The following is a 20,275-nucleotide window of genomic DNA, read 5'->3' as shown; positions in this document are numbered from 1 at the left end:
TGTTTCTCGATACGTGTTTAAAAAAGCCCAGCCCATTCCTTTGAATCCCATCAACACAGAAGACATTAATGGCTTGGTGAACTTGTTCTTAACTCTGTGGATGATTAATCCCGAAAATTGGGTTACGCACACGTAACCTGAAAAGTTCACAGCAGTCTGACATTGATTTATGTAAAGCACGTGGATAACCGCTACAACCCCCAAATAAACCAGCGCGGTCGGCATTAACTAGGGATTACATTTATCCTTCAGTAGAAACGGGCAAACCCAAAATATTTTCTGTCATTAGATGCCACTGTTTGGGCCACTTCAGCCGCCGTAATGCAATTATGTTCATGTGTGTAATGGTCGGGCCGAGCTCCTGCTCGCTGAGCAGCTTTTCTAGTCAAAGTGGGAAAATCAGAGCTGTAATTAATATCATTAACAAGCTCCCGGTTCCACTCAGGTGAGCAAACAGTGCCGCTGAGGCAGCATGAACACGACTGAACAAGAACAGACGATGAATGAAATGCTGTTTGCATTCTGAAGTTGTTGTTTTTTTTTTTTTTAGAGGCCATGCTGTCTAAGGTACAAGGTTACATTTGTATTACAAAATACAAACTGCTTGGCAGGTGTAAAGCACAACTCCACCACGTTTACATATCAAAATCTGTTTGTAGAGCTTGTTGCATATATGAAAACTGTTGTGTAAAGCCAGGTGAGATTTCAGAGGAAGCTGCACACAATCTGAAAGTTAAGTCACTTGAGTCAGTGCTGCACATTTGTATCACAGACCATAAACTGCAAACAATATACCACAGTTCTAGTGTGTTCTGCTGTACTGTATGTTCACAATTCATTTATTTGTATTTAGACGCAAAAACACTTCTAGTAAGTTGGATCTTAGAAATCATACTATAACATACAAACAGACACTATTGAAAGCTGTTGTTTTGCATTTCTTTCCTCAGTGTTTGACTATTAATTCATACACCAATCAGCCACCACATTAAGACCACTGATGGGAGAAGTAAATAACATTTAAACCATCTCGTGACATGTAGGAACAACTAGAAAAAACATGAAGAACAGCACATGGTGTTGACCTGGCCTCCAAATTCACTAGATCCCAAACTGATCAAGTATCAGTGGGATGATCCACAGAGGACCCTCCCCTCAAAGACCCCCCCCCCCCCACTAACAACTTTCTGTTGCCAGACACCACAGGACACCCTCAGAAGGCCCATGTTCACTCTCTGATGAGTCACAACTGTTTTGGAGGCACGAAGGACCCCTAGGCAATATTAAGAAGGTGGTCATAATGTTATGCCTGATCGGTGTATGTTAGCAGGAAAGGTCTGGTATTGAATTACTGATTTATGACGTGCTGCTGCTGAGCATAATCAATTCATTAAAGCACTGAGACGGTCTACAAACTAATACGTGGGTCTGATAAGATTTTAATAAATGACGACCCAGTCTTTCAGGATGTGAGTGTTTTTCTGTAGATTCCTGAACAGACTGAAGGCTGCTGACCTGTCTCACCCCTGCTGCTGCTGCCTGCTCTCCAGCGGAGGCTCAGTCCATCTCAAACAAGCTTGTCTGGTTCTGCTGTATTGTCGGACTTTTTTATTTTTTATTTTTTTCTCAGATGTCCTACAGCATGTTACAGAGCTAAAGAGGAGCGCTCTTCAGACAAACACTGCTGGTTTGTTTGGGTGTTAGTTTAAGTAGTTGAGATAACGCTGCCTGGAGAGAACTGTGAAACGAAGGCCCTGCACAGACCTAGCATTAAGTACAGGTGTGAACCATAGACTGTATAAAGATGGACGGCGGAACTGCTCCTCTAAAGTGAAGCCAACGCAAGTAGAGCTCCCCCTGGTGGCTGGTTGCAGTATAGGTCTTAAGCTCCACCCTCTCCATGTTAGTGGGTGGGACTTGGATTCAATTAAAACACTAAAATACACATCATTTTTTTTTTTTTTTCAAGGATGGTTTCCGTCATTTTAGGTAGTTAATATAATATTGATGCATGTTCAAGTGTCAATTCTTTTGTTTTAGTTAGTTAGTTAGTTAATGTGACATAATGGCAACTACCAATTGCCATGCAAAACGCTTCGTAAAGTGAGAGTTGGAAAAGATAAATAAATAAGTTCTGTGTATAATCCAACATTTCTTTGTAACTGGTGGTGGTAGAACAGTGCGTAGTATTAATTAAATGAAAACGCGAGTGAGTCTGGAGGAGGTGTGGGCGGGGCATCGATATCGCGCCGCCACATGACTCCACTCTCGGGCGGTACTGTGCAGACTCGGGCTGCAAAGTCACAAGATGGCGGCGCCCGTATCCCGGGGAAAATGGCATCAGTTTGGCCAGTGCAAGGAAGTGGGGATGCATCGTCCATATTTATATACAGTCTATGTGTGAACACACTCAAGGGCATTGAGGACGCATTTGAGATCCGATCTCAGACCACATTTGGAGGTGATCCGGAGCGCTTCTGTGACAGACCGCCTACTCAGCTGATGTCCTGTTGCATTAGCACAGTTCTAACTCATTCACTCAGAAAAACAACCCACACACAAACACACAAACACAGCCGCTATTATGAATGAACGCCTGAAAAGGCAGAAGCCCCATAAGTGTAGTGTTCATTAGTAATAAGATCCTTTTAAAATATTCTCTCCCTGTAGCTGTTAACTAGATAATAAATAAATCTAAACAAGAACAAACTAATAAATGAAATGACTGAATATAAACGGGATAAGGGCAGTTCCCCCAAGCACAGATTTTCCCGATAATGACCAGTAGTTCTCATCGCCTGAGCTTCGTGTGGGTCAACAGGGATGGAGATAAATCAAACATAATAACTTAACATGTGTGTTCTCAGCGAGTGAGAGAGACTTTACAGCTCATTATAACCCACAACGGCAAGCACCGCTGCTTGTGGTTCTCAAACAGCAGCAGGTGGAGCGTCGCTGTTTCGATGCAGCAGCTGTTTGCACAAAATCCCCGCCGCACCCCAAATATGTGTTTATTCACATGCAGAGATCAGATCTCAAGCAGTGGCTTGAGACGCATGCGGGGACATTTTGACGCCAGGTGTGAACACGCGCGCTTAACGCTGGATAGTCACGATCAGATCACTCAGGGCGCAGGTTAATACTCGGTCTGAGCAGGGCCAGAGAAACTGTGATGCAGGTGTGGGTTGCGGAATATTAGGCACAATATTTTACAAACTGCAAGCTAATAATTAGAAATTGAGCCTACGTTACTAAGTGGCCTGTTAGAAGCTCTTCTCAGACCTCTACAGACCTTGGATGAACATCAGTCCTGGGCGATCTGATAATAAGTGGCCAACTTAAACAGGTGTGAACTCAACCAGGACACATACAGGACTTAAAGCTGGCAACTTGTGATCAGATTGCCCGGGACGGATGTTAATGCAAGGTCTGAATGGGGACTCACTAACATGCATGTTGACCTTCGGACAGCCTGTACTTGTATCTGTGCATTAGATTAGATTAGATTAGACAATAATGTATTATTTATATCTATGTTTCTATGTATTGTACTGTACTGCTTTATGGTATGAATTTGGTTGTCGACTGCTGTTGCAAATGAAATTGCCCAAACTGGGACAATAAAGTCTTTCTAATCTAATCTAATGTTCGTTTTCAAACTGCATGTTGAGTTCACAGTTTGGTTTGTTTTGCACAACAGCCGAAGGAAATCCTCGGAAGCCAAATGGAGAAACCGGGGGATGAACCTGTGCTCAGGTCAAAGTCATTTCACCGTGTTTGTCAAATGCATGCATCGAGTGGGCGTTTGACGCCGCGTCAGAGCGGTCCCATTATTCTCCGCTGTAGCCGGGAATGAAAAGTTGCTGCAGCTCGTTCCACAAGTCGGACATGTAGAGGAAAATCGATCAGAGACTACATCCATTCTAACGTCCAGAGCACGTTATAAATGCATCAGAAGCTACAAAATGAACATAGAAAAGATAAAAAACATAAAACAGCTCATCTGAACAGGCACTGAACACACACATCCATTTGAGTTGAGACCTGGGAAGAAAGGAAAAAAGGGTTAGCAATACAGTGCATAAAATACAGCTATATCCTGTTTAAATCTTACAGATAATGAATAGTGAGAATGTATTGTGAAGGCCTTGTTCAAGCTACGTTGAAGATGATAAACGGTATCAGTCACACAGAGTGCCCCCATCCCGGTGCTTCTAATTCCATCTCTGATCAATTGCATGCTGGGGAGCGTTTGAGACTTACTGGACATCTTTGGTATGTGGATGGGACCACTGCTGGCGCCGTCACCCCCTTCGGTCAGAGCTTTGATCTCGATGAGGTAGTCTTCTCCGGCAGGCATCTGCAGCCCCACGCTGGTCTTATTGGTCTCCAGCACAGTAGTCCTGCCGTTCCAGTTCTGCCGGTACACAACCTGAAGGACAGCACGCATCCCCTGGCTTGAAAATCTAATTCTTCAGCAAAAATTAAACCTTTACGACCTCTCAGTGGAAAGACGTACGATTTAATTCCACGTATTACATTATCTGTGCGGGAAAAACAAATCAAAATCCACCGGATTGAGAGAAGAGGCCGCGGCCAGACATCGGTTACGCAGAGGTAATAAATTGAAAAGGGCATGCAAGGCGCCGATTTTGGCCCCGACGGTGGGACGAGGCCACTTCAACACAAGGCCTCAAATGTTCTTTGCACGAATTCAGTTTATGGAATTTCCTCTTGATCAAAACGCAACAAAACACGTGTAATTCCGAGCTTCAAAAGCCAAACTGCAAATGTGGATTTTTAGAAAGATGAAAAATACGAAAGTAAGGTTCGCTCTTAATTCAGAGTGTTGCCTCGTCCACATTATTAAAACAGTCGCGTCTGCAAGCGCCGCACGCTCGCTTACAACAGAGCTCCACAAAAGACTTATCATTAAATGAGCAGGGCTGCATATCTCTGGAGGATAAATATATCTTTATATATATATATATATATATATATATAATGTGTGGAAGGCATTATCAGAAACAGTGTTTCTCCAAACAAAGTATGCAAAGTGGTGGATCAAATATGATTCATTGTTGTGGTGGTTAGAAGGGGCTGAATTCCCCGTGTGCCACGACGCCTTTCGTTTTATCACCTGCAACAGATCTTTTAATTTTAAAAGGCCAGACAGGGCCAATCCATAATGTAACACTGGAGTGCTGAGGTCTATCTTTCCACTGCAGCCAGAAGGGCCATATATTAGGATGGCAGCTGCCGGGGCTCTGTCTGTTTCCACAGTTCTGGACTTTCTGCTGTTGCTCTGACAACCTCACCTTGTATCCCGTCACCTCGGACTCATTCTCCATCGCCTTGACGTGTTCCCAGTTTAGAAAGATCTTGGAGTTGGTGAGGTTCCACTCGATGTTCCCGGGGGGCTGACTCGGCGCTGCAGCATGCATGCGATCACACAAAGGACACAAATGAACGTAACGAAGCAACGGCATCGGTGGTATTCTCCACAAATTCTAAATGAGACACTCTTTAACCTTGGAGGACACACAGGAGAAAAACAGGTCGAGACAAATAGAAACTGTTGTGCTCTTTTGTTCCCCTTTGATTTAAGAGTGTGAAAAGACCACTAATGAGGGTGAAATGAAAGGTTCACCCTGAAGACTTTACAGCATCACATCTAATACAGCATCAGTGCTGGTCTAACCTGCATTCAGCAATAGGAAATAGAAACACATGACACAATACAACACGCAATACAACACACAATATCACACGTAATACAACACATAATACAATGAGAAGATGAAAATAATTTGCATTAAAGATTACAATAAAAAATAGTATGACTACCACTACTACTATTACTACCACCACTACTACTATCACTACTTCTACCACTACACTGCTACCACTACTATTACTACCACAACTACTACCAATACACTACTTCTACTACTACTACCACTGTTACTACCACTACACCACTACTACTACTGCCACCACCACTACTACTATCACTACTACCACTACCACTACTACCATTACCATTATTACTAAAAAATACACCATTACTACCACTACTACTACTACCACCACTTTTTTATTACTTTTTATACAAATTAGTTATATGTTTGGAAGAGATTGATCAATAAAGATACTTTGTGTGTTTTTTTTGTTTGTTTCTAAAAGGTGTCAGTGTAAGAAATTACTTCCTAATGTGCTTTTAATGGAAGTGATAGTGACCAAAATTCCCATTTTCATTTTTTTTTTTTGATCAAAGTCTTTTTATTGTATTTTAACATACAACAAATAACAAACACATAACAACCCAGAACCCACCCACCCACATCGCACCACTAGTATAAAGGGAAAAAAAAAAAAAGGGGGAGGGATGCATCAAAATCACAGCATACGGAAGGAGATGCATCAAGTCACAACATACATATTGGCATATTATGTAGATAACAAAAAGGGGGGAGGAAAACAACAATCACATCATACAATGTCATTAGAGTCCATTTGTTCAATCAATGTAAGAACAGGTTGCCAGATATTACTGAATTTAGTGTTATTACCCTGCAAATTATAACGAATTTGCTCAAGTGTTAAATAGTGCATAACATCGTTAATCCAGTGTTTAAATACAGGTGGAGACTTATCCTTCCATTTCAATAAAATAATGCGTCTGGCCAAGAGAGTTACAAATGCTATCACTGTTTTATCCCGTTTGCCTATGCCAAGTTCTTGTGGTACTACTCCAAAAATGGCAATGATCGGTGATGGGTCAATATGAGTATGCAATGCTCTAGAAAGAAAAGCAAAAATCAACTCCCAAAACTCAGACAGTTTAGGACAGCTCCAGAACATATGTGACAGAGTGCCTGGCTCTGTATTACACCGATCACACTCTGGGTCAATATCTGGTGCAATTCTAGCCAACTTTGCTTTTGACCAATGTAAACGATGAGTAACTTTAAACTGGATAATGGTATGTCGTAGGCAGATAGAAGATGAATGTATGTTATTGAGAACGGCCTGCCATAGCTCATCTGATATCTCTGTGTCCAGTTCTTCCTCCCACTGATGTTTTAATGTTGTTAATGGTTTCAAATTATCCATGTTGAGTATAGAGTACAACCTACCAACAACCTCCCCAAGCCAAAGGGGCATCTTAAGTATTTTGTCTAAAAGGGAATCTGGTGGTATCAAAGGAAAAGATGGAACATTTGCGGAAACAAAACTACGAAGTTGTAAATATCTAAAAAAATGTGAGTTAGGAATGTCAAAATGTGTTCTCAAATGTTCAAAACTTGCAAAGGTGCCACCTATATATACGTCTTTGACTGTTTTCAGTCCCTTTTCAGTCCATATTTTAAAAGCATCATCAGTTATGGAGGGAGTAAACATGTTATTTCCCACCAAAGGGGTATCCATGGACATCTCAGTTAAAGAAAAAGCCCGTCTGAACTGTATCCATATCTTGAGGGAGTGCCTCACCACTGGATTTATGCAGTATGTTGATATGGATTCTGGAAAGGGTATTTTAGAACAGGCTAGTGCATGTAAAGATGTTTGTGTGCAGGATGCACGCTCAAGCTCTAGCCACTTGGGACCTGGGTCTTCAACTCTAGAAAATTGAATCCAGTGCATTATGTTTTTAATGTTGGCAGACCAATAATAGTACTGAAAATTGGGTAGGGAAAGCCCACCATGTAATCGGTGACATTGCAGAATTTCCCTACGTATACGCGGGTTTTTACCATTCCAAATAAAACCGGAAAAAGTTTATCTATATTTATGAAAAAAGATTTTGTTAAGAAGATGGGGATACACTGGAAAAGAAACAAAAATCGGGGCATAATATTCATTTTGATAACATTTATTCTCCCCCCTAGCGACAAGGGAAGGAGATTCCAACAATCTAAATCTTTTTTTAAGCAATTTAAAAGTGGAGGGAAATTGGCGTCATAAAGATCTTTAAACTTTCGGGTTATCCAAATACCTAAATATTTAAATTTGTTAGTGCATATTTTAACTTGCAGGGACTGGATTGTAGTGAGCTGGTAATTAGGGTCAATACACATAAGCTCACTTTTCTGCACATTGATTTTATATCCTGAGATCTTGCCAAAGGAATTTAACAAATCAAACATCTTTGGCAAACAGGTCATGGGGTCAGTCATATATACTAACATGTCATCAGCATATAACGACACTTTATGCTCAGCCCCTCCTCTCATTATGCCCTTGATATCAGCGCTGTTACGCAGTGCTATAGCTAGCGGTTCTATTGTTAGGGCGAATAGCAGGGGTGACAAGGGACAGCCCTGTCTAGTGCCACGCTGTAGATCAAAAAAAGCAGACAAGTTGTTATTAGTCCGAACAGCTGCCATAGGTAGAGAATAAAGTGTCTCAATCCAGTGTATAAATTTTGGTCCAAAACCAAAGCATTTCAATGTATAAAACAGGTAATCCCACTCCACCCTATCAAAGGCTTTTTCTGCATCTAGGGATATTAATACCTCTTTGCCTTTGGGTGGAGTGGGATCATAAAGAATATTAATTAATCTACGTATATTAGAAGATATTTGTCTATGTTTAATAAATCCTGTCTGATCATCTGAGATCAATGAGGGAAGTACTTTTTCCAGTCGTAGAGCTAGCATTTTTGAAAGTATTTTACTGTCAACATTTAACAGAGAAATGGGACGATATGAGCCGCATTCTACTGGGTTTTTCTCTTTTTTAAGAATAAGGGATATAACAGCCTGACGCATAGTAGGAGGGAGTGAGCCAGATGTAGATGATTCTTTATATGTAGAGAGCAACAGAGGGGCTAATTTTCTAGCAAATTTTTTAAAGAATTCACTAGGAAATCCATCTGGTCCTGGACATTTACCATTTTGCATAGATTTAACAGCAGAATGAAATTCTTCCTCTGTGAATGCTTTTTCCAGTTCAGAAGCCATTTGGTCACCCACTAAGGGGATTTCTAAATTATCAAAAAAAGACTTGAACAGGCATTCATCTTTATGTGACTCTGAAGTGTATAGTTTTGAATAAAACTGATGAAATACCTGGTTAATTTTAGAGTGATTTATATGTTTGGTGCCAAACTCATCTGTTATTTCAGATATAGACTGAGCTGCAGCTTTTTGGCGCAGTTGGTGTGCAAGGATTCTGCCTATCTTCTCTCCATGTTCATAGGTTCTGTGGTGTGTCCTATTGAGGAGGTTTGATATATGTTTGGTTGAAAGGAGATTGAATTCTGTTTGAAGTATCAATCTTTGTTTATACAAATCTGATGATGGGGCTTGCGCAAGTGTTGTGTCTATATGTAATATATCATCCGTTAGTGTCTTAAGCCGTGCCATTTCACTCTTTTTCTTTTGGGCGCAATATGAGATCATTTGTCCCCTTAAATATGCTTTCATGGATTCCCATATTGTTGAGAACGGCATGCCTGGTGTTTGATTGTGTTCCAAAAATGTAACTATTTCAGATGAGATAAATTGAACAAAACATTCATCAGCAAGCCATAAACTATTTAGACGCCATGGGCGGTATGTGACTTGTGAGACGGGTATCTGTAGTGTCATCAACATTGGAGCGTGGTCAGAGATAACTATAGCATTATATTCACATTTACTGACTATAGGAAGGAAACGATTATCGATGAAAAAATAGTCTATTCGTGAATATGTCTTGTGAACGTGTGAAAAGAAAGAATAACACCTAGAGGTGGGATTGTTGAAACGCCAAACATCTGAAACACCGTACGAGTGGAGAAATAATTCAATAGTCTGGGCAGACCTGGTTGGAGATATGACTCTAGGAGAGCTGCGATCCAAACTGGAAAGAGCACAGTTCATATCTCCTGCCAAGATAAGGTAATGTGTGTCCATGTCTGGCAGACGGGAAAAAAAGTTTGAGAAAAAAGCATGGTCATCCCAAGTGGGTGCATATACATTAGCTAGAATAACTGGAGTTTCATATAATCTACCTGTGACTATAACATATCTGCCAGATCTATCTTCCCATTTTCATTTTTGTTTAAAAAATATATTTAATTTGAAGCCGCTACGAGGCGTCAGTGGGTTAAGAGTTACAGTACCGTCTCTGGCTGCAGTGCAGGGATAATGAAAAGGAAGCATGTACTAACAGGCTCTGAAGTGAGAAGAAATTGGTGTCATTTGGAGAACTGGAGCTTTTCTTGGATGTGTTTTTGAGTGAAAGGAAGACCGTATATTATCTCCACCATCTGAGTATGGACAGGATGATTAAGTGTTACTGTGACGCAGACGCCTTAATATTGTTTGAAGACAGAGCTGAAAAACGACGGACCTGCCTGGTAATGATTCCATCTCACACAGCTGGGTTTTGTTTTCACTATCACGGGAAACTTCAGTTTTGTAAAACGCACAGAACTGCCAAACGTTCCGCTTTTTAATCAGACTTCAGTGGTGTTGAAATTGAATGTAGTCATATCAAACAAGTGTATGAATATAAAGGGTATCCCTCCCTCAGAGGCCTTACACGCTCTATTTTAACCTGGAGAATATTGCAATATGATAAAAGTGCAGATCTTAGGTAAGGTACGTAGCTTAAATAAACCTTCAGCAATAAACGACTGCAGGTTTGTCCTTATTACTTGACATTTTAGATTCTCTTCTCATTTATACTTTCTCTTGTTGTAGACATGATGCAGTTTTGGTGTTTGCACCAGCTATGATTATCAAAACTGCACATAGTTTTACAATTTACAAAAGGTGAAAACCCTTAATTCACTAAACCGTTTGACCGAGTGTAATTAGAAGAATTACAAACATGTGAAATATGACCAGTGTGTATGTAAACACTGAATGGAGTTAGTGGAAGTGTCTGAGCAATGAAATCCTTTGCAGTGAAAAATGGAGCTGACCCCGTAACTTGTTTTATGAAGAAAACTGAGGAAACAGAACGAGAACAATGCAGAGTTAATAACAAATGAATGTAAACAGTGAAATAAATGTAAAAGTAATGGAAATCTATCATGGTTGATCTCCCCTGGGCTGTTTTCACGCCTATATTTTGTTCCAATTCAAGGAGCAATAAATTAAAATGTCGCACTTAACCTTGGTTGGGTTTGTGTTCACAGGCAGTCGAGACAACGTTCATGCAAACAAGCTCGACCATAATTTTGCAGGAAGAACGGGACTTCATGAAATGATCACATTTAAAATAGAGCGTCAGCAGCGACTGTGTGTTTCTTGCTGTTCCGTGCTTCATGTTCCGGCGTTCTGTACATGAACAACGTGTTCAGTTCAATCAAGCATCTAGGCTACTCTGAAAAAACAGCATCTACTTATACATGACGACTCTTCTGAGGACGCATCAGGTGAACTGAGGTGTACCACGCTGCAAACACACCGCTCTGGGGAGCAGTTGTACTCAGGCTGAGACTACCCTCTCTAACCGGGCTCAGCTCGGTTCACTTGTTCGGGTACAGAGTGCCGTCGCTGTGTTCACACCAGCCCGGACAAACTAATCCGAGGGATGAACTCACCCAGTTTTGGAACAATGACCTAGGTGTGAAAGCAAGCTAAGGGCATACACTGTCAATGTCTCTGTAACTCCTTTGCACTTTAGTCTTTCTTGTGTGACTACACAGTAAGTAGTGGGAGTCAAAATCCACAAAATATGGTTTACACTTTCAGCTGAAGCTAAAGTACAATAATTATGAGATGAATCCAAAATCCAAAATCCTTTTTCTTATTGTTAATTATTTAGACAAATCCCAGCTGTTACCTCCTTTATTATACATTATATCTACATAATATCCTCTCAGCGCTATTGGCCCTTCTCTACACTGCCATGTATGTTATCGTGGCGGAAAACATTGAATTTAAATACTTTTTTTTTCCACTTTTAGTCAAACGTTCACACTTAAAACCAGAATAAGCTTAGATATATTCTTTATATTTGTAAATCATGGAACATAAGCTCAATTTAAACGCCAAACTCCCATTACTCAACCTACGGTGAGTGTAATAAAGCCGGTATGGACAAGAGGACCGATCACAGACACCCACGTCTGTTCCACTGTGGCGCAATTGAATTGCATCAAAACACGCAACCACCTGGAAAGACCCTTGAATCAAACAGAGAGGAAGGTGGTTAAAAGAAACCAAATCCTATTGATGTGTCCTGTGTGTGGACTCACGTGGTTTCTTGGTGGTGATGTTAAAAGCGGGGCTGCAAGGTCCAAGTCCAGCGCTGTTCTGGGCTCTCACTGAGATCTGATAGAGCGTGCTGCCCTTCAAGCCGGAGAGGAGAGCCGTGCTGTTGATAACCCTCACTGTGTCGGCGTCGCTCTGCTGAGAGCCTTCCTCCCAGAAGAGAACCTGGACAAACAGACGAGGGTCACCACTGTAATAATGTGTCATGTGCAAAAGACCCGGGTCTTAGAGTGGATGCTTGGTAGTGAATCAGAAGAGCCGATACCCATCGAGTTAGAGCCGGCTCCCCACTATTTTTTCTTTATCCTTTTGCTCGTTCATTCCTGCTCGCGTGAGGACTTTGTTTAGATGGGTACGCCATGTGGCAAATCACATGTGAGGACTTACGGTGAACAGGGCAGATACTCACGGAGAGAAGAAATCACATCAGCCCGTCAAAGCTGAGGCATCAGATTTTTCTCAGTGCCAACATGCACTAAGGACATTTATACCTTTTGTTAACTGAGTTTGGTTCTATTTTTTCTTGTGTGGATTTGATTGAAGTGTTTTGTTCATTTGTTTGCACAATTAAAGTTTTATTGAACTAATAAACAAAAGTAAGAACGCTTTTGTAATAGAATAACTGCACAAAATGAGACAATTATTAGGCTTCTCACAAAAACATTGAATGCAAAAGGGCTCATCAGCACATAAACCATATGTATTTGCTGTGTTGAGCTAAAATATCAGGCTATAATAAAGAACCGAAAGAGCTGGCTCTTCTTTGGGAGCCGTGGCAAAAGAGCCGGCTCTCAGAAAAGAGCTGAACTTCCACATCACTAAACCACAGACCTGCAGATATATTCTCTACCTTTGCCTTGTCTCCTTATTTGTTTAACCCAATGCACACCAGGAAATTGACGCCAGTGGTGAAAGCAGGATGCAGAGGGTCGAGGGGGAAAAAAAAGGCTGCTATACGGCCTCGAGTGCAGGATGAGTCGCCATTAAATTTAAATAAAGTAAATGACAAACTCTAAAACACAGGGGATGTACAGTATAGTGCGACACATATCGTACAAAACCACCCCAGCACCTAATTTGATTTCACGGGCTGCTCCGTGAGCTACAGTCAACCCTCAGGCCGTCCGATCCACATTTTTAACAACTACCGCACGATACTGTATCTGACAATCAGCAACCCCCAAAGCTGCAGAGATGGCGAGGAGCGCAAGGATAACGAGCTAGTCAGAGTCTGCATGCACAGGGAGATCGTTTATGAACCCAACAAGAGACGGGGACACCAGACAGGAAAATGTCAAGCAGATGGTTTGAGAGTAGCTACTTATTCAATTGGCTGCACGCAGGTTTTCAGGGCCCTTGCTTGGGAAGGTTAGATTAGCGGCAGGGCCTGGAGTTGTTGATAACAGATGCACCTAGGGTGTTTTCCTCTCTCTCTCTTCTGCCAGAGGTTTTATTATAGCAGTTTTCCACAGCACTTGGGAAAACACCCAAGCATTTTTTATTTTTTTTTTTACACCACCTCTACGTGGAATCTAAACACATGCTCAGGGAAAGAGAGGGATCTAAAGAGACTTAAGCTGTCTTATGCTGAGAGTAAAGTGCATCATACCACCGGTGCAGCTTTTATTTGTGTGTAGGAAACACACTCGACACTCAATGCTGCTGATTTTGCTTGTTAAGTACAGTACTTCTGCAAGTATATCCAAAAAAGGTTCAAAAAAGGCAGCTGGACTTGTTGAGTTTTTTGAGAAGAAAACTCTACAAGTCCAGTTGCCTGTTTTGAACCTTTTTTGGATATACCATGACCTGTATGACTGAGAACCTTCACAGACATACTTCTGCAAGTGCACCAGGAGAACTGGTTTTGTTCTCAAGGAAAAGGATACTGACCAATTGATTTTTGGACTCTTTTCCCTTCACTGCATTATTTCCGAAAGCATCTTCACGTTACATTTAGTGCTGTACAATACTGTACATTTTTAAGAAATAAAAATACACCAACCCCACGGTTCGGTTCATTGGCAAGCGAGGCCTCACCAATGTAAAAAACAATAGATTGATTTTTAATACTCATGATATTCAAACTGTACCGAAAACCATGATGCCCAGTACGTATCATGATACTCTTACGGCATACCGCAATTGATTTATTTGTTGAAGTTGCATTTACTCTGATTTGGAGTTATTTACTTATGAACTGGACTTCTTTTTAAAGAACAGAATTTTATTTATTTGTAGATCTCAGTTTAACACCCCTAATTAAAGCTTATTATGACTTCTTGGAGTTTTAAAGCAGAGCTATGTATTAAAAACAGATGGTTGATCTAGCGTATAGTATCAGGCCATTTGATGATGTGTTAAACAAGGAAAACATTACAAGAAACTCACAATATACACCGATCAAGTATAACATTATGACCACCTTCCTAACTGTGTAGGTTTCCCTTGTGGTGACTCATCAGAGAATGGACATGGGCCTTCTGAGGGTGTCCTGTGGTGTCTGGCAACAGAATGTTGTTAGTGGGGGCCTTTGAGGGGAGGGGCCTCTGTGGATCATCCCACAGATACTTGATCAGTTTGGGATCTAGTGAATTTGGAGGCCAGGTCAACACCTTGTGCTGTTCATGTCTTTTTTGTTTTGTTTTTAGTTGTTCCTAAAGTGTTTTTGTGTCTGTGTCTGTGTCAGGCTGCATCCTGCTGGGGATGGCTGCTGTCATCAAGGAGTGTCATTGCTATGGGGTGGGTGCTGGTCTAGGCTTCTGGTCTAGGTAGGTGCTACATGTCTAAGTAACATCCACACCAATGAATGCCAGGTCCAAAAGTTTCCCAGCAAGAACACTGAATTGTCACAAGATGATCACTGTTGTTTACTTCTCCCGTCACTGGTTTTAATGTTGTGGCTGATTGGTGTAATTCAACTCCACAGGGCTAAGACGGCGTGTCTGTCCTTGCCGAAGAATAATCACTTCCCAACAGACCCGCTCCAGACTGACTTTCCACCACAAAACATTGGGCAGGGAAGTTGTTTTGATGATGGCACAAAATCACAAAAGTTTGTAATTGTAACTGCTGAGAGGTTAGATGTGGACTTTTTCATAGATCCTCAATGTTTTAACACTTGGAGTTGTATTAAGGTCGTGTGTGGTCAGTCAGACAATGCTTGTCCAAGGGCCCCCTGCTATTTTGCTCATGCAGGCCGGTCGGATGAAGAGGAAGCTGAATTGAAGGTTGTTGTGACGAGTTATTATCCTCTCAGCCAGTCACACTGGTTCCCTCACGCCTTTCAAACAGCTGTTTCAATCAGAGGCTTACGCCCCGAAAAACGAGACAGCCTCTTCAAGAAGCAAATTGCACGGCTGATGTGGCGGCAAGACGTGATTGCGCGGCATTTTAAGTTTCCATTTCCTCATTTGCTATTAGCATGCTTTCGTCTTTAGACACACCACTCACTCATGTGGTTGTCTTCAGCAGCACGGCAGCCTTGAATGTGCGCCTGTCATCTTCTGATCAGATATGATGGAGGCATTTTCACTGAAATTGAGGACACTCCTCCAAACGCCTAAGTGGTGTTTGTTTGAGGCTGACACCCTGCTGGGAGAGACTGTCAGAGCCATACATATATATATATTTTTTTATCTAGGTTCTTTGCTCCGCGGCTGGCTGCTCAGCCTCCGAGGATGCATGAAAAGCACAGTTACTGCTTCTACACATCGACCCGATCCTTCAACTTATTTCCTTATCGATCCCTTTTAAATAAACTACGCAATGTGAAACTACAAGCGAGTTTCATGGTGATGGGGTCATTCGGGTTGAACAAGAACTTTTTTTTACACTAATTAGGATGCATCTAAATAAATGAAGAAGAAAAAAACAGTTTGATAAAATGCATACACTTAATGAAAGTTTCCGAATGCCTCAGGACATGAATGCCTCGTGCAAATATCTTCATGGAGCGCGTGTCACAGAGTCTCCTACACGTAGATCCCACGGTTGTTCATTTAGGTCTTGCAGTTAAGCTGTTACTGACCAAAATTGGGGATGTTTTAAAGGTGGACAGGGGTCAGACATTAAAGGGTCTCAGTGATAAAGGATTCTCTGGAAACATTTTGCCACTAGTTCTAAATAAAGATCTATCTTTCCCCACCACTACAAGCCTCTGATAAATTAACTTTGCACAAAGCACTGTGTTCTGGACACGACGGTATGAATGGGCAATGTTCTCCAGTTCCACTTTCCCCCCTCCCTCTTTGGCTGGACTGAGGAACTCACTGTGGGAGGATCTGGCCATACTGGGAGATTCAAGAGCAGCCACAGACGAAGGTTATTCCTGGAGCTCCTCCAGAGGACGGCAGGTAGAAAAGTTTGTATTATCTGGGACTCGGGGAAAAAGTAGGTCCTTCTAAAGTACCATCCAGTGTGCCACCGTGTTGCTTGTCGTGAACACACTTGCTTCATGTCTTTTAAACACCAGGCCTGCAGCCCGTTTCAAAGACTGTAGATATGACGTTTTTCCACCTACAGTCGATATCCTCATTACCAAAGCTCAATCCGGGGACTGGCTCATGTCCACAGAGCTTAGCTGGGGAATTACCTGATGCCACTGCAGTTTACAATCAGAAGAGGAGTCTCGGTGCAACACAACAAGTCCAACGCTCGTGTAGTGTCGACACGGGTGCACAGTAAAACCTGCATGTTAGCAGAGCAGCAGCTGCACCATCGGTATTGGGTGTGGGCCACCTGCATGCATAATTATGGTGTACATGAAATAGAAGAAGTGTAAAAACTCACTGAAAAACACAGCTGAACAGGCTCTTGTGTAGGAAAGACTGAGCCATGGCATGGCTGATGCTTTTAAAGTCCTAACACACAGCCAAGGCAATGATAGTTCAGACAGCTCCACAACAAGAACTGATTTAAACTGTCAGCTACACAAATGCTGCCTGCAGACAGTTACCATTACTCAGTAAATCTGCTGACCTCTATAGCTTTATAGCTCGCTGTTATAGATTTGTGGTGTCCTGTTTTACTGTTTTGCTACACGTTTGAAAAAATTTGAAAAAAAACAAAAGCAACCTGACCACTCCCTGCAAACAGAAATGGTAAGCCACTAGCTGGGGAACATAGAGCAATATGTGGCAGCTGAGCAACCAAACTTTACCCTCAGGAGGTGGTGGAGACCAAACTAGAGCTAAAAGAAGAGTGAATGTAGCAGTTAAAATGAATTCGGCACAAACGTACACTCAGTTGCCACCTTGTCTTAGGTTTATTAGGTCTAATTCTCCTTTCATCATGGTTGCAGGTTCCCATACAACGGTATAGTACGGTGGACCGGCAGGGTTTATTTTACTCCGCCATGGCCTCATAACAAATTGGAAATATTTGTGCATGTCTCGAACAACATTGTGCATGCATCATGTTTTTTCTAATGCTCCCGAAAGCATCTCTGTTTACTAGAAATTTGTTTTATTCACTCACTCTTTATTTAATCTTGCATACATCTGTCCATCTGTTTGGGATTTATGTATATGAACTGCACAGGCTGCTGCTGTGCCAAAAAAGAGATAGGAGCTCTTTCTTGGCACCGAGCTCCTATCCTCTAGTTTCTCTTCTTTGTCACCGAGCTCATATCCTCTACTTTCTTTTCTTTGGCTCTGAGCTTCTATCCTCTGTTTCTCTTCTTTGGCACCAAGCTCCTATCCTCTAGTTTCTCTTCTTTGTCACCGAGCTCATATCCTCTACTTTCTTTTCTTTGGCTCTGAGCTTCTATCCTCTGTTTCTCTTCTTTGGCACCAAGCTCCTATCCTCTAGTTTCTCTTCTTTGGCACCAAGCTCCCATCCTCTAGTTTCTCTTCTTTGGCGCCGAGCTCCTATCCTCTAGTTTCTCTTCTTTATCACCAAGCTCATATCCTCTACTTTCTTTTCTTTGGCACTGAGCTTCTATCCTCTAGTTTCTAATTATCTAATATCTTCTCTATTACTACTCAAGCAATTCTGTGGTACTACTGCATACCATGTTGACCGCTAAATAAAACTGAAATTGCTATTACTAGAATTACTAGAAATTAGTTTTATTCACTAATACTTTATTTAATCTTGCATACATCTGTCCATCCGTTTATGTATATGAACTGCACAGGCTGCTGCTGTTTGTTGCTAAATCCAATATTTGCGTCATAACAGACTGATAACAACGCTTGATCTTCTTCTACGTGCAGACATAAATAGTTTTTAATAGGTCAGATAGCATCATAATTGGGGTTTAAACCCTAGCACAAAAATCTAGGGCTTCACAAAATCTTGTGGGAAACTTTGTAATGTTCAGTTTGGTTTTAACAGGTTAAGAGAGATGTTGATACAATGATATGGTCATTGTGGAGGAGGTCATTTGTGGTGCTGTTGAGGTGTTTATGTTATTTAGCCTATCGATACTAATCTACGTGATGGGTTCGTCAAAATAATAGATGGTGCGCTTTAACGGCACCACAGACTGCGGCCTCCAGAACTGGTCACATTCTACACAAAGGTACAGTTTATTGGTGAACAGCTGCAGCCTGACATACCCAGACTCAATCTTATCAGAATATGATTCCAGTAATACTCCACTGGGATTTAAATGGGGCGTATTTTAACTGATACAGAGAAAGTATATACCTCTGCATGCAATTAGATCCTGCAGTCCTACGGCCAATAATCAGAACAATCTGGTATGTGACATTGAGCGATTAAGATATGGATTTGCTGTCAGTATCTTTGACAACAGAAAAATACAATAGCGGACTCTAAACACATTGTTGTAAACAAATTCAAGAGATAACGTGTAGCGCTGTGTCACTGTTACTCTTCTGTCCATCTCCGCATACAGCATGGGGTTCCAGACCAACTTTCTGCCACAGTTGGTTTGGCTTCCACACCAGAATGGATGTATTCTTTCACACATGTGAAAGTGTGAAAGATTCATCATGTGGAGACACAACCTTGTATCTACTGATTTATATATTCTGTTAATACCTGCGTACGAGTCAGTGCACGTGGTAACCATTCACTTCTACTGCCCTTGTAGTGGCTGTGCTTAATCACCCTAACCAGCCACACCTGAGAAGATTGAATAAAGGGCCTTGTTGAAGAGGCCTAAGATGAGCACCTTTCAGCTGCAGAAGCTCACCACGTCTCACCTGTTGTCTTTTTCTTTTTTTTTGTTACTCCGTCACATGTCTCCACTTTATATTGCGGTCCCCGAGCCAAGCTGTAACCACAGGTTGAGTGAGATAAAAGCTTTAAGGAAAAGTGGCCTGCTGGACATTAGAGACGTGCCCATTTACAAACCACAACTATCCATGGCACAGACGTGTCAGCGAAACATGACAAACTGCGGTCATCTGCAAATTTTTGTTATAAATAGGCCTTTCTCAGACAAAGGTCAGACAGTGAGTCCGTGATGGGATGTGCCAGAATAGTAAAAGTCATTATGCTGACATGTCTGTCCACTAGAGTAACCCCACTTAACTGCAGAGTCAAAATCAGTAGAACAATTCTAGCCAGCACCGGGATAAGTTATTACTGTGACAACATCTGGGATACACTTTCTCAAGGGCACCCAGACAAAGTCAGACCCCTGAGGGAGTTGCTCCTGGAAGTAGAAAGTTAAGGTAAGCAAAGGATGGTGACCAAGGTCCTCCACATACAGGGTCGGAAATAGGCGACTGCAAATTTAACCTTCCTCTAAATGCATGCATGCGTTTTCTACCATCAGTGGGTATTTTTAAAACTACAGTATGGATCTCTATATGAAATAAGTCACTCTCTAAAAGTAGATGTCATTGTCTGATGATTTAAGGTTAGGCTTAAGACTTTCCTTTTTGATAAAGCATAGATAGTTAGGGTTGGACTGAACCATCCCTTAGTTATGCTGCTATAGGCCTAGGCTGCTGGGGGACGATGCACTGAGCACATGTCCTCTAATCCCTTCTCTCTCGCACCGAGCTCCTATCCTCTAGTTTCTCTTCTTTGGCACCGAGCTCCTATCCTCTAGTTTCTTTTCTTTGGCACCGAGCTCCTATCCT

General features: G+C 41.7%; 1 protein-coding gene across 1 annotated transcript in view; it reads right to left on the bottom strand.

Annotated features, from left to right (window-relative positions):
* Positions 1-3,799: 3,799 nt before the first annotated feature.
* cntn6 (contactin 6) overlaps positions 3,800-20,275 on the bottom strand; it is a 50,211-nt gene continuing 33,735 nt past the window's right edge. Inside the window, exons 19-22 of the mRNA XM_084543427.1 lie at positions 12,200-12,380; positions 5,319-5,431; positions 4,264-4,432; positions 3,800-4,044 (exon numbers count right to left, since the gene is read on the bottom strand). Of these exons, the coding sequence (XP_084399553.1) occupies positions 3,959-4,044; positions 4,264-4,432; positions 5,319-5,431; positions 12,200-12,380 (549 nt within the window). The 3' untranslated portion in view covers positions 3,800-3,958. The remainder of the gene's footprint in view (positions 4,045-4,263; positions 4,433-5,318; positions 5,432-12,199; positions 12,381-20,275) is intronic.

Source organism: Chelon labrosus, assembly GCF_963514085.1.
Source record: "Chelon labrosus genome assembly, chromosome: 4".
Lineage (NCBI taxonomy): Eukaryota > Metazoa > Chordata > Actinopteri > Mugiliformes > Mugilidae > Chelon > Chelon labrosus.
This window is presented reverse-complemented; position numbering and strand designations above follow the sequence as displayed.